Source organism: Pseudopipra pipra, chromosome 2 (genome assembly GCF_036250125.1).
Source record: "Pseudopipra pipra isolate bDixPip1 chromosome 2, bDixPip1.hap1, whole genome shotgun sequence".
Lineage (NCBI taxonomy): Eukaryota > Metazoa > Chordata > Aves > Passeriformes > Pipridae > Pseudopipra > Pseudopipra pipra.
The window spans coordinates 20,914,149-20,927,037 of record NC_087550.1 but is presented as its reverse complement, the minus strand read 5'-3'; the positions used below and the strand labels follow the sequence as shown (position 1 = coordinate 20,927,037).

General features: G+C 38.0%; 1 protein-coding gene across 39 annotated transcripts in view; it reads right to left on the bottom strand.

Annotated features, from left to right (window-relative positions):
* Positions 1–12,889, bottom strand: part of ABI3BP (ABI family member 3 binding protein) — a 141,849-nt gene that overhangs the window by 5,947 nt on the left and 123,013 nt on the right. For all 39 annotated transcript variants that reach the window (XM_064644224.1, XM_064644228.1, XM_064644234.1 and 36 more), the window contains 3 exons: positions 3,799–3,878; positions 2,351–2,380; positions 1,225–1,386 (listed from right to left, as the gene is read on the bottom strand). In XM_064644224.1, coding sequence (XP_064500294.1) covers positions 1,225–1,386; positions 2,351–2,380; positions 3,799–3,878 — 272 coding nt within the window. The remainder of the gene's footprint in view (positions 1–1,224; positions 1,387–2,350; positions 2,381–3,798; positions 3,879–12,889) is intronic.

Sequence of the window (12,889 nt, the reverse complement as noted above, 5' to 3'; positions counted from 1 at the left end):
TATTTACATATGAGGTATTGTACTTCGTGTTAATGACAAGGCTTCCTTGTCTGCTCATTGGAGAATAGTTCTGGTGCAAGGCAGGGAAGCTTGAAGTTATAACAATGTGAGCTGCCTTACACTCCCCTCCTCTTTTATTTCCATATTTCTACATACAGAGACCAGAGCCCTGCTCCTCTGAGGTGCTGAGCTCTGAGATGGGGCAACTTTGGGTTATGAAAGTGGATTCTGTCAGCCACAGTATCTCCTAGTTTATTCGATCCAATGTGTTGAACACACTTGCCTAAATTTCACTCAAAAGGCATTTCCCATACATGGTTGTATGATACTCATTGTGCTCTGGATGCCAGGCTAATGCCATTGTCATTGAGCTGTCCATGATAAAGGACCTCATAGAGAAGAAAGCTAGAAGTTTGGGATGGATTATAAGAAGTTAATATATTTCTAAATACAGTAAATATAGCTTGTACAATCTACATGAGTCACAAAGATCTGCCTGTCAACTAACTGAAAGACCCTTTTTACAGGCTGTGCCCCCTGCATACATATAGCAAGTGTCACTTGATTCAGGTCTTAAATACATCACACTCTATTGGCCTAAAGACACTAAACAAAACTTGAGAAGATAAGGCCAGGAGGCTGGTCTTAGTAATAAAATGTAACAAAAGGAGAAATAAGAAAAGGGAGGGGAAGGCAAAAGTTGTGAATGTGATAACAAAAAAAATGTCAAAGCAGGTGAGTAAAACCTGTTGACTAGAGCTGAAGTCATATATTTATAAGTCTCCCAGTAATGAAGTACCCTGCTGTTTACCAAAAAGGATAGGAATAACTGAGTCTAATCCTGGTTTAAAATTAAGTCCTGATCCTCTAATTAAGAATTATTCCTGGCTACCCTTTAAATACAAATTTGGCACTTTTACAACATATGCTATTCACTCTGATCTGTATCAACTTTTTGTATGATCCTCAGTATACCAACAGGTACTTAAAATCAGATGATCACCACAGAGAAGTAACTCCTGAGTCTGAAAATTCAGTATCAAACACATCAATGATTATTGAGCACAAGCAGATTACTGTTTATGATTAATCTGTCTATGCACTAAGTGAAACATATCTGATCACACTTCAGCAGAGCTCATCTTGTTAAATCTCTTAGTTCTGGAACCATGATATCGTTCAGGAGTATGTAATGTGAACAACACTGATTTGAATGTCTCTTACCTGTAAGTGAATCACTGAGGTATATTTTGTATCTCAAAGAATTGCACAGCTGCACACCTACAAACTTCTTATACCAGGTCCTCTTGACGTATTGTTTGCCTTTGCATTCTGAATATGTGTCTGAATTGAATGGGATTTCAGTCCAGATAGCATCTTTTCCCACTGCAGGAGACGACAAAAGAGGCTGAATTGTGATGCTGCATACAAAATTATGCACAAAAAATACATTTGAATAACTAGAATTAGAAACCTTGATGAAGCAGAATGTACCGTGACACCTGAACATGAAAAATATTTCAGGGAAGCACCAAAGAGTGCAGGTATGATTAATGCAGTGAACTCCTCCTGCTCTCATGTAGTGCCAGTTTGGAATAAGCTCATTCTAGCACCTTGCTAGGGGGACAATGTCTGTGTGTTGACAAAACTCACATTTACAGAGTGCGTGATAGTGTCATCATTTTTCAGTGCATTTAAGCCAAGACAACCTGAGGCAAGTTGTATATGATTTAACAAAAATACACATAAAAATTATATATCATTAATTATGTGGAAAGAAATGTCAGTGCTTGTCAACGTGATGTCCATTACAAATGCAAAAAGCAGCCCAATTTGCTTGAGTGATCTCAGCTCTTCTTCAAAAGCTCAGTCCACCTCCCACCAAAGACAGCAAGAGTCTTGTAAGGTCTAAGCAGAGCTAGATCAAGCCTTCTGAAGCAGGACATTTTTCTAAAACACAATGACAGATAAACAGAATCCTCTGAGTTGTGCTCTGCTAAGTCACTTAAAAAGCATGGAGTAACTTATTCATTTTACAGAGCTTTCTGTGCTTTAATGACAAGGCTGAGAAAATATGAGACTGTCCTTGGCTCATTTGTGTACATTGGTTTGAAGCCATCCCAGCTGCCATGGGAGCTCCACATCACGCTGATTGTGTTCCGCTCAGGTAAACAAGCAGCCTGGCATGAATTCCTTACCAGGGGTGTGCGTGGAAGGAGTGAAACCATGTGTGAATGCTGTTTGATTCCAGAACTCATTTAATTGGTGCAGTACAGCCACCCCCCTCACAAAATTATGCTATCTCATTTCTGAAAAAAGTCTTGATCAGGTACATATAAAAGAGGCTTACTTGAAATTGGCTCACTCACTCTTGGGTCCGCTGGGGGAAGAAAACAAACATTCAATCAGACACTGTAAAATGAACGCTCCCAATATTTCAATGGAAAAGCATAGGTAAGTGATTTTTTACAGCTGACATAAGCTGTAATTTGTGAAACAGAAAGTGTTTTGGAAGAAAAGTTAACTTTTGCATTAAATTAAATTAAAAAAAATATATTTCTTATGTGAAACTCCAGTATCAATGAGCTTTTAAAAATTTTATTCATGGGACAACACCAGCCAAACAGAGTTCTAGTAAAAACAAAAGTTTAAACCTGTAACCAGCAAAACCCAATTGTACTGTGTCTTATTAAAATTTCAATTTCAAAACCTAAATAATAAAAAGTACACATCTGCAATACTCGCCACAAAAATCTTGGCCCAATATGGGAGAAATGGTGTGTGCAATTAAGAAAAAATAAAACTGAATGCTTAATTTGTCCAAGCTAAATAGGAGACAGAACATAATCCTTGTCATTCATGAAAACTGCACTTGGCATAAACATTTTTTTTCAGTTTTAACAATCTAGGATTACAAAGAGTGTATTCAGAGTTTTTAAATATGTGTGGCATGGTCTGAACTACTCCCTGAGTAATTTCTTGCTCAGCCAGAAAACCATCAGTGACAGCACTAGATGAGGACTATTATATTATTACACCTGGCTCAAAACACAGATGGAGAAATTCCTCTTAAAAAGGCTAAATCCATTTTATGCTTTATGTGGACCTTAAGTACCATCAAGAAATAAACACTTCTACACAAAAGATGGTATCTTACTTGCACAAAGTCAACAAGTCAGCTGTAGTTATCCTCAGGGAGAACAAGAGTAATGCTCTAATTATCACCTCTGAGTCAGATAGGACTTGACTTGGGAACCAAACAATGTCCAAAACAGGCTTGTATACACCTCTGTAACAGTTTCACAGGAGAGTAAACAGGATGGAAGGGGACTACTGGGACACTGACTTTTCCCAACTGCTATTTCTCAATCCTTATTTCAGCCAAATGACATCACTGTTATACAGCAGCCTTATTGAACAGGTAGCAGAAGTGACTACGAACACACCGGCCCAAAGAAAAACCTTATGTTCCCATCCAGAAGCCATTAATGAGCTTGATAGGTGCAAAAAGATCAAGAATATAAATCTTAGATGACTGAGCCCTCTCTAACAATGAAGTTATTTTCTTCATAGTGAACACTAGACAAGCAGTCCTCTCTTTTTTTCTCTTGCAGTCTGGCCATCACATCCTCACACAATACAGTCCTGATCCCAGGCTGACCTCCCACTACTACATTGCTCAGTTGTTAAAAGCCAATCAGGAGATAGTAAGGAGCAAGAGAGACCCTTTTCATACATCCTATACACATGGATACTAAAGCCACTGTAAATGATGGTCTGATCTTTGGAAGTTCTTACCTGATTCAGTACTGAATGACACAACATTGCTGCTTGGACCTTCACCAAGAGGGTTTCTAGGTTTCACATGGAATTCATAACTGGGGAATAAAATAGAAGAGATGAAAATTTTGCAAACCAATGAATACTTCCAGAGTCTGGAGCAAGCAAGTATCACACACCTGGTGTTACTTGCCTTCTGGAGAAGAACAAAAAGACCTCAGTTCTTGCCCTGAAAACACTGAGATGTTTTTTGTCTTAACTGCATAAGATTTCTCTGAACACATAATTAACCAGTCCTTTTGATAATTCTTTGCACACACACTATTAATATTTGATTTAATGCACCACTGGTTTAAGTCTGTCTCTACTCACAAAGCAGTTTCAGTTCTGGCAAAGGGAGCAAGTTCAGATGAGGTCTGAAGCAACCTGATAAACAGAGACTGAGTAAAGCTCATTGCTATTTATTTTGCTTCTTAAGAACACAAACCTCCAATTCAATGCCTCTCAGGCCCACCAACAGTGACAGACAGGGCCAGTAGTGAAACACAGGGCATGTCTTCCAGGACAGGAGCTCAGCCAAGGCCAAGATCCAGTTGTTTAAATATATGTTAATAGTAAATATATGAAGTGATGTCAAGATATTGCAGAGTCTCTTTTGTATGTTTTTATAATAAAATTGCACAACACCAGTCTGTACTGTAGTTATCTCGTGATCTCTTTTCATCACTGCTGTGTTGGGAACCAAGCACAGTGCTATGAAAACAGAACAAGATGAAAGAAAAAAATCCAAGCCAGGCTCCTCTTCTTAAGCCTTTTCCACCTCTCAATGCTTGATTAACAGTGATAGACAGGCAAGACAAAGTGGTTTCTAATTCTGCAGCTCAGCTGAAACATACCCTTACAGTCAGAAGCTCTAGGTAAAGAGCTATTGCATGTTGCAAACCTAAACATATTACTCAGAAGACACCAGGCAGATGAGGCAGGAAAGAGGGTTACAGGGGATGGACACCAGACACAGTGAAGATCTCACATCAAGGGCAGAGCTATCCCAGCAAGGCACCTCTCAGCTCCCTTGGCTCCAGGCTGGCAGCACCTGGGAATTTCTCACTGCTCTGCAACAGCTCAGTGCCTGCCCAGAGAAGCTGCATGTCCTCCATGCCAAGGCACCCTGAGGAGTGGTGTGTGCACAGCAGTCAACAGCACCAGCTCCATGCCTTCCCCACCAGCTGTAAATGCCACCTACAGAGAGGCCTCTCACACGCTCTGAGTGCTTGCATGGTGAGCCTCTCCTAACAGAGTGTCTTCTCATCAGCCAGAGACATCCACAGGACACGAGTCAGAAGGACTGTAGGACTGGAAAATGGGCCCTAACTCAGAGACTAGACACAGAGCAAAATGAGAGTCCCAGAAGTGGGCAATTAAACATCCAGCTCTTGACTCGTCAAGGATCACTTACCCATGATAATTTTGGTAGCTCGTGACTATAACATAGCATTGTAATGTATTGCTGGAATTGTTTCCAAACAGCAATTTTCTAAAGAAAAAAACAACCCCATACCACACTCTGCACAGTTGGAAATTTGTAAATTCCATTTGCAAGTCCCCATAAGAATAATTCAATCCAAACTTTGGATTACCTCTCATTGCTTCTTGGCTCCTGCAAAACCTGAGCAGTTCACTAATTAACCTCAGTGGACTATTCATGCAGTACCAAGGAACTGTTTTCCATCCACAGTACTTCTAAGACAATATTTAACTTTAAAATTGCTTACTTAAGCAATTGCCTTTATTTCTAGGGGTTTCTTTTCTTTTTAAGGAAAATACTTACAAAGACTGGTATGCTGAACAGATGCATTATGGAAATTCATGGATATTTCTAAGAAAACCGTGGTCTTGTTTTGAGCTTAAAAAAAGTCTATTTGGAGTAATCTTGACATTTATTCAAACATGCTGCAAGACCACCTTGAGCTATTCATTTACCCTACCATAGGAAGGAGACATCAAACAAGTAATCAATTTAATAACTTCATAAATCTTCTTCATTATCATTTTCAAATTGTTTAAACAAAGACATGCTTTTAAAAATTGGACCTGAGCAGTTAATATTCACATTGGGCATGTGGTGCAGTAACTTTTCTGGTCAAGAAGTATTCTTACACAGTAGCTAAGGCTGTAGGTAATACAGAGAACTATAGCAGAGCAGCTGAAGATTCCTTCTGAAGAATCACTGAAGCGTAAACGAAGATTTGCTAATATGTTGTGTGTTTTAAAGTAATAGCTAGAAGACACATTTTGGAAAATGTACAAATTAATCCACACCTAGAGGTAAAAGACCCCAAAGAAGTTTTCCTATTTCCTTCACAGCAGGAGCACCTGATCTAGAGCTATTAATGTAAATGTGATCATCAAGATGGCATGTTCTATTGCTTTATGGGCAGTTTATGGTTTGACCTTATGAATTATAATAGTCTGATTCTGTCCCTTTGTATGCATTTTGCTCATTTTTGAACAAATATATTGTTCTTAATATAGTCAATATATTTTGGCTGCATCAGGCAACATTCTTCATAGGAATCAGTCCCGTTCCCAAAAAACTTCAATTGATGAGCTTGGACCCATCAATTCTCTAACTCCAGAAAAAGACAAAAACAAGAACTGAAGATCATTTTCCAAGGAGTGTTTTTCAAATTGTGGTTTAGGGATCACTAGGTTGTCTGCAAAAGACTAAACCACAGATGGGAAAATTTTGGCAAGATTGAAATAAAGAACTAAAATCTAAACATAGAGATTTCAGCTCATGTAAGCGTATAAAGAAAATTGGAGAAAAGGAAAATAATAAAGAAATGTCCAAAGTTTAGCTGAGTCAATTAAGGAAGTGTTCTATTAATAACGTTAAAGAGGAAATTTTTAAAACTAAAATATATACAATTTTCTAGTTCTGTGATATGTGTTTTTACAAGCATCACAGGCTCCTTTCCTCTGCCAATTTCAATCCTAAAACAATAGCAGTGTCTTCAACAGTACAAGAATAAGAAAGGACTGCTTTTTGAGATGAAGAGAAATAACTAGTTGACTGAAAATTGAAAGTGAGAGAAAGGGAAAGTTAGACTGAGATAATGAAATGATGGAGTGTACATATCTAACCGTAATTTTAAAGCCATGCTGTCGCTCTCTCAACAGAAAATTGTTTAAAGTCTCCCTTTTGTGTGTCAGGTGAAAGATCTGAAAAATAAAATGCTGAAAAAAGGGTACTGTCTGCAGTCTTATACACTCCTATACAAACCACAAGAGAGAGGGAAAAATGCTTAGGGGTTTAAGAAGTATGGCAAAATTAATAAAAGGAAATAGGAAAGCTACAGAATGATTATCCCATGTCTAGCTCTTAGCTAGACTTATTAATGAGAAACTGGAGTCTGTATTCCATCTTTATGTCTGCCTGCCTATTATACAAAAACTCTGCTACCCTATATAAGCAGCAATCTAATGCATCACACCTCCCACAAACTTTGGACACCAGGCCTCCCAAATCCTCCCAGACTCTGTAAGACAATAGAAGTCCTCGTGTAGGTTAAATGGACTTGACTTACAGTAGTTACTATGTGGAGTGTATTTTTCCACCATAGGAAATCACTATGCCATATGGAACTTTGGCAAATGCATCTGCTCTGCATTTTTTCAAATCATGCAAAAGGAGAAGATTTGAGATTGCAGAACTGAAAATAGGTGAAAACAGATTTTCACCATAATAGAACTGGAGCAGCTGAGTACAGTTGTGGGACTTCAGGTGAGTTGCTGGGGAGATGCTGGTGTTAGATGACAATCATGCAGGACTACCTTTGTGTATAGAGCTTCTCTGTCTCTTCAAAGTGTGCTTGGATAGCAGTATGATCCAACATAGCAAATGAGACAGGAATGAAAAAAAAAAAGAAAGAAAAAAGTGGTGAGCTTGTTTGAGGAGTCTTTCTCCTATTCAAGTTGGAAGAAAGGCTGAGAGAAATGGGAAATGTCCATGAACTCTGACATCAACAGCAATTTAGAACAAAAATCTGTTGTTTTTTAATAAAGAGTACAAAAACCTCCAGCATTTTCCCACCACTTTCTGCATGTTTCTGCACTGCGGTTTTCACTGTTGTTCACATCTCTTGACCCTTGCTGTTAACAATAACTAAGCTCCCTGCATTGGTAGAATTTTTGTTTCTTCTTGTATGTGATTAGCACATTTTGGTTGCTAACTGCAATACAAAGCAATATTAGATAATGGTGATAACAGCATAAGCAGGCAGGTAGTAATTATTCATACTTCAAGCTAATTCAGTAGAGGGTTGAAGACTTACTTGGTATGGCCTTTGAGTAAATTACAATAACATTCTCTTTTTTTTTGTTTCATAACTTTTATAAGACATATGAAAAAAACTTTCAAAGAAAGTAATCAACAGACATTATAAAACAGTTTGGTTCATGCATATAATCTTCACGTTTCATGTTTACTTCACAGTTTTGGTTGGTTAGTTGGTTTCTGGTTTTGTTTTTCTGGGGAACTTGGATTTACTTTATTTTTTTTATCTTTTTCAACATTTCCTGTTATTTATATTCTTCAAGAGATCAAGGCTGGACACATACTTTGTCTTGGAATTCAATCTAACCGAAAAATCCAAAAGAGACCACTCAAAATGTTTTTAAAAAGGAAAAAAGTATGTTTGAAATCACTAAATTACTTAACAAGGCAAGGATCAGTACCTAAAGGGGAGTTCTACGAAGCTGTGGAATACAAACATCACAGGATTTTTGTTTCTTATTAGCACTCTTTTTCTATTAAAAATCTGCACCAGCAGGCTGGTGGACACGTCCTCTAATGGCTACCTGAACTTCCCTGGAGGATTTGGCCCATCTCTGACTGCAGTCTTAGTATTTTTCTTTATTATCTTCCAGTTACTGCCATCGCAAACTTGCAAGAGAACTCAACAATATTCAGACTCTTTTTTGAAGGCTTGTATAGAAATTAGTGCTGTAAAACTTCCTGGATGCTATGGTCTGTGCTATGAATTTAATTGCCCTTAAACAAACCACCAGAATGAAAGAGAAAATGCACACCTTCTAAAAAAAATATTTCAAGTTCGGGCAGGGAAACAGAACTAAGAACTGCATATTTTGGCAGAGAAACCATCAGAAATAACAAAAAACCTCCAAACGATACGACATCAGATGACTGGAAGACTTAAAAAAATAAATCAGTTTTAAAGGAATTAGAAAACTCCAAAGCTAGTAAAAAAAAAAAAAAATCACAACCCTGAAACAAAACAAAAACCAAAACCCCAAACCTTAAAATTCCTTTGGAAATGGCAAAAATTAAATTGGAAGAAAAAAAATAACAACATCTGCATTTAATATTCTAGGCTAGGAAAAGTCCATGAAACAAAAACCTGCAGGTGGGTGAAACGAATATTTACAAAGGAGAATATGCAGATGATAACCATCAATGCTACAGAGAGACACTACGGAGTGAAGACAACAAAAACCACAGTAAGCCTATTTCTATCTCAGGCCTCTCAAGGTTTGTTACAAACAAGCAGCTCAAGGAGGGAGACACGGAAAATTGTGGATAATGACCTTATGTATGGGTCACATTTACGGCTCATATATCGGCTACACTATTATCGTAGGAGAAGTTACTGCAATACTTTCTTTTTAAGGGCAGTTTTAATGTAAAACAAAGAAAGAGCACTGAGTCCTGGGTATGCCAATGAAACTAGGAGTTCTAGTGTGAGCAGCCTTGTAAAGAAACTCAAAACCAAGACAACCGTATGACAAGTCAGCTGGAATATTACAGGTCTCACTCCTCAAGTGACTGCCTGGGGGCTGGACTGTAATTACTTTGACCAAACGATCAGTCTTGTAGTTTGTCTTTGACAGTTTTCCAAGTGGAATAAATGGTACATTTCTCAGAAAAACCCAAACCTGTGAGAGTTTCCTCAGTACAAAAATTGCAGAATTACCATGTGGAAGATGAAATATTATCAGTTCATACTAGTGTGTTCATTTATCTCATTTTATTTTGCTAAGAAAGGAATGACATTTGCATTAACATACTAAGCCACCTCAGCCTGCATTAAAGAAACTGGAGGAAACTGAGATTTTCAAGATCAGAAACTACCCCTAAGATGCAATTTTACAATAATTTATGTTGGAAGACATCTATGAAGGTGATATGGTCCAAGCCCTTTTCATGACAGGGCTGAATTAAAAGCTACTTTAATTTCAGGGTGGATCAGCAAGTACGGTAGTTACAGTCACTGCTTGATCAACAGAGTGAAAACTCAGTAGCTTAGTACTTGGTTCAAACTAACTAGGAGAAAGAAGAATAAATGGAATTTGGCTGCTTCACTCATTTCACTAATTGAAGAATAAAGATGCTAAAAACCTCAGAAAATTTGTGTTGTTTGAGTGTGATACTGAAAGGGAGGCTGAGTGAAATGTGACCTGGATCTACTCAAAAAATCTTGGAAATAATGTAAAGAGTAGCAAAAGCTAATTACAGTACTAAGTAAGAATCAACAGGAGTGTATATGTGATAATTAGATCACAGAAGCAGATCTATAATACAAATGTTTAAGCAGAAGACATTTATAAAACAAGAAAGTTTTCTTCAGGCACCAGTTATATCCAATTAACTATACACATATCCTTCTTACACAGATAGTTGTCGAGCTCTTATAGCATAACCACACTACACACTTTGAGAGATTTCAGGTAAAGGTTATAATCAAAATCAAAATCAAAATTATCTGATGAAATTAAACAGAATTCTAGACTGAACCCAGACAGCAGCTTAGGAAGAGTACCAGTTTCAAGAACTCTGATGAACCAAATAGTGGATTTCAAGATTTGAATTTTCCAGGTTACTTAAACTATCAGAAGTCTTCTAGGGTGTGATAGTGAAATCCTATGATCACCATATTTGGCAATTTTGTAGCTGAAAAAGAGGACAACATATTCATCCTGTAAGGAAAAATCCTCTAAATTAATGTAGTAGTGTCAACTGTCAGACATGCCTTACTGTGGGAAAATGGCATGGATATGATATGCCTTTCCTTGGGCAAAAAACACATGGATCTCAGGGCTCCAACAAAATCACATTGTACAGGAGCTTTTAAAACCTTTCTTTTTGAAGAAATCAGTCAGTTGCATTGGAAAGCAGCTAACTGTGCCCCACATTTATTTAAAGGTATATGTCCTCACAGTTAGAAAGCTTTTTGGATCACTATTTCACTTTCATTTCAGAGTATCAGTGTCTTGCAGTCCAGTCACTGAGAACACATAAAGCTGGCATATATAAGGCAGAAAGACGACAAACTGCCATAATATATACAACTTTATTTGTTTAAAAGTAACCTTCACAAGTTGTTGTATGTCTATGAAAGTCCATTTTCATTTCCATATTACTGTTGTATGAGTCTGTAAAAACTAAGTACTTGATAAAAAAGTCAGAACTCCTTTTTCAGCCAGTGCATTTTTTCTGGATCTAGTCATTTTTCAGACAGCTAAATGAACACACTGAATACTACATGGTAATCCTCATCCCATTTAACTTCTATGTTTGGACTTACTGACAGCTCCAGTCACACATGCAATTTTGATGAGAGACTGTAAGAGTCTCTCGCTGTTGCCTCCCTAACACCGTCCAAATTCCTGAAATATTCAAAATCTGGCCATTAGCTCCTAATCTTTAAAAGCTGCCTTGTCAAAAGGCCAGCTCCAACGAAGAAGGGTGTCTGTCTTACTGCAGAGCTTCCCAGAGGTGTAGCAGAATGACTTATTTGAATGAAGAATGCAGAAGAGAAAAGCAAACAAACAGCATGACCTGGCAGGCTCAGATGCATCCATTTTTTCACTGCTGCTTGTTCTGCCTCCTTCACGCTGAAAAGTTGTCTTGCTTCCCTCCTGCTGGATGTGGGCAATTAACTCTTTAGCTTCTGGTCCAGACACTAACATATCCTACCTGATTTACCTGAACAGGATGATAGACCTTGGCCACTGTGACTGCAGACTTTTGTCATGTATGGCTCTTCAAGAATCTACATCTGCAGAATGACAGGCTTGAACTGACCTGCTGCTATAGGATCTTTCTGATTTAAATCTACCCACAAAGACTGAGATACTACGTTCACAAACATTTTTATTCCTTTTAAAGAACTCTTCATTTAGGTCTGTCTGGTTTAGATCTGTCCTGAAATGTCTTCAGCTCTGAAAACACTGGACCTTCAGAGCAGCATAGAGGATTTACACAGCCTCACTGATGGCTTCAGAAAAGCTGGAAAAAACAGCTCTCAAATCCAGCTTGTCAGTTTCTCCAAAGTGTTTTAAGGCCAAGAGGTTCTTCCCCAGTTTTCTACTGAGCATCTCTCTTTCCATATCCTTGCTGCCGGTATTCTAAATTTTGATCACTTGCGAGAGGGATTTCTATTTCTCTTCCAAGTTTCTTTTCCAGCTCCACCTCTTATACAGCTCTTTCCTTTAAGGCTAGTTATGGAAAAGTCTACTTCCCAGTCTTAATGTATTACTTAATGAATTTGTAGACATTTCAAGGACTCTGATAATTAATTTATTGAGCTGTGTTTATTTGTCTTTCTTCCTCCTCTTTTCACTTTTGCCCACAGGTCCATTTTCTTCATCTAGTGAGCAATCGTATCCTGATAGACAGGAGATATATGACATTCCTTGCAGAACTGATGCTATCTATGTGATGCCAGCTGTCTTAAGCACTTTCTTATTTTCCCTGAATTTAGTGTGCCAGTGAGCCTGAATTCAAATGGTAACAGTAACTCTTTGTGCTTCTGCCAAAGCTCTCAAGGTGTCCTCAGGATTAGGAAATATGCATTTTGCTTGGAATGGGAGTTTAATCGAACAGAGTCGCTCTGAGGATTTTATATCCTTAAATCCAGTGAGATTTGAGGGACGCACATCACTGCGATTTATATCAAAGGTTTTCAGTTCTAGGCAATGGCCTCCTGAATCCAGAAAGACTTTCACTGTCTGTCCCTTTTGAGGTTGGGGTTGGGGAATAATAGCCACTCCCTCTTCAGGAAAAGTTATTCCTTTATATCTTAAGTCA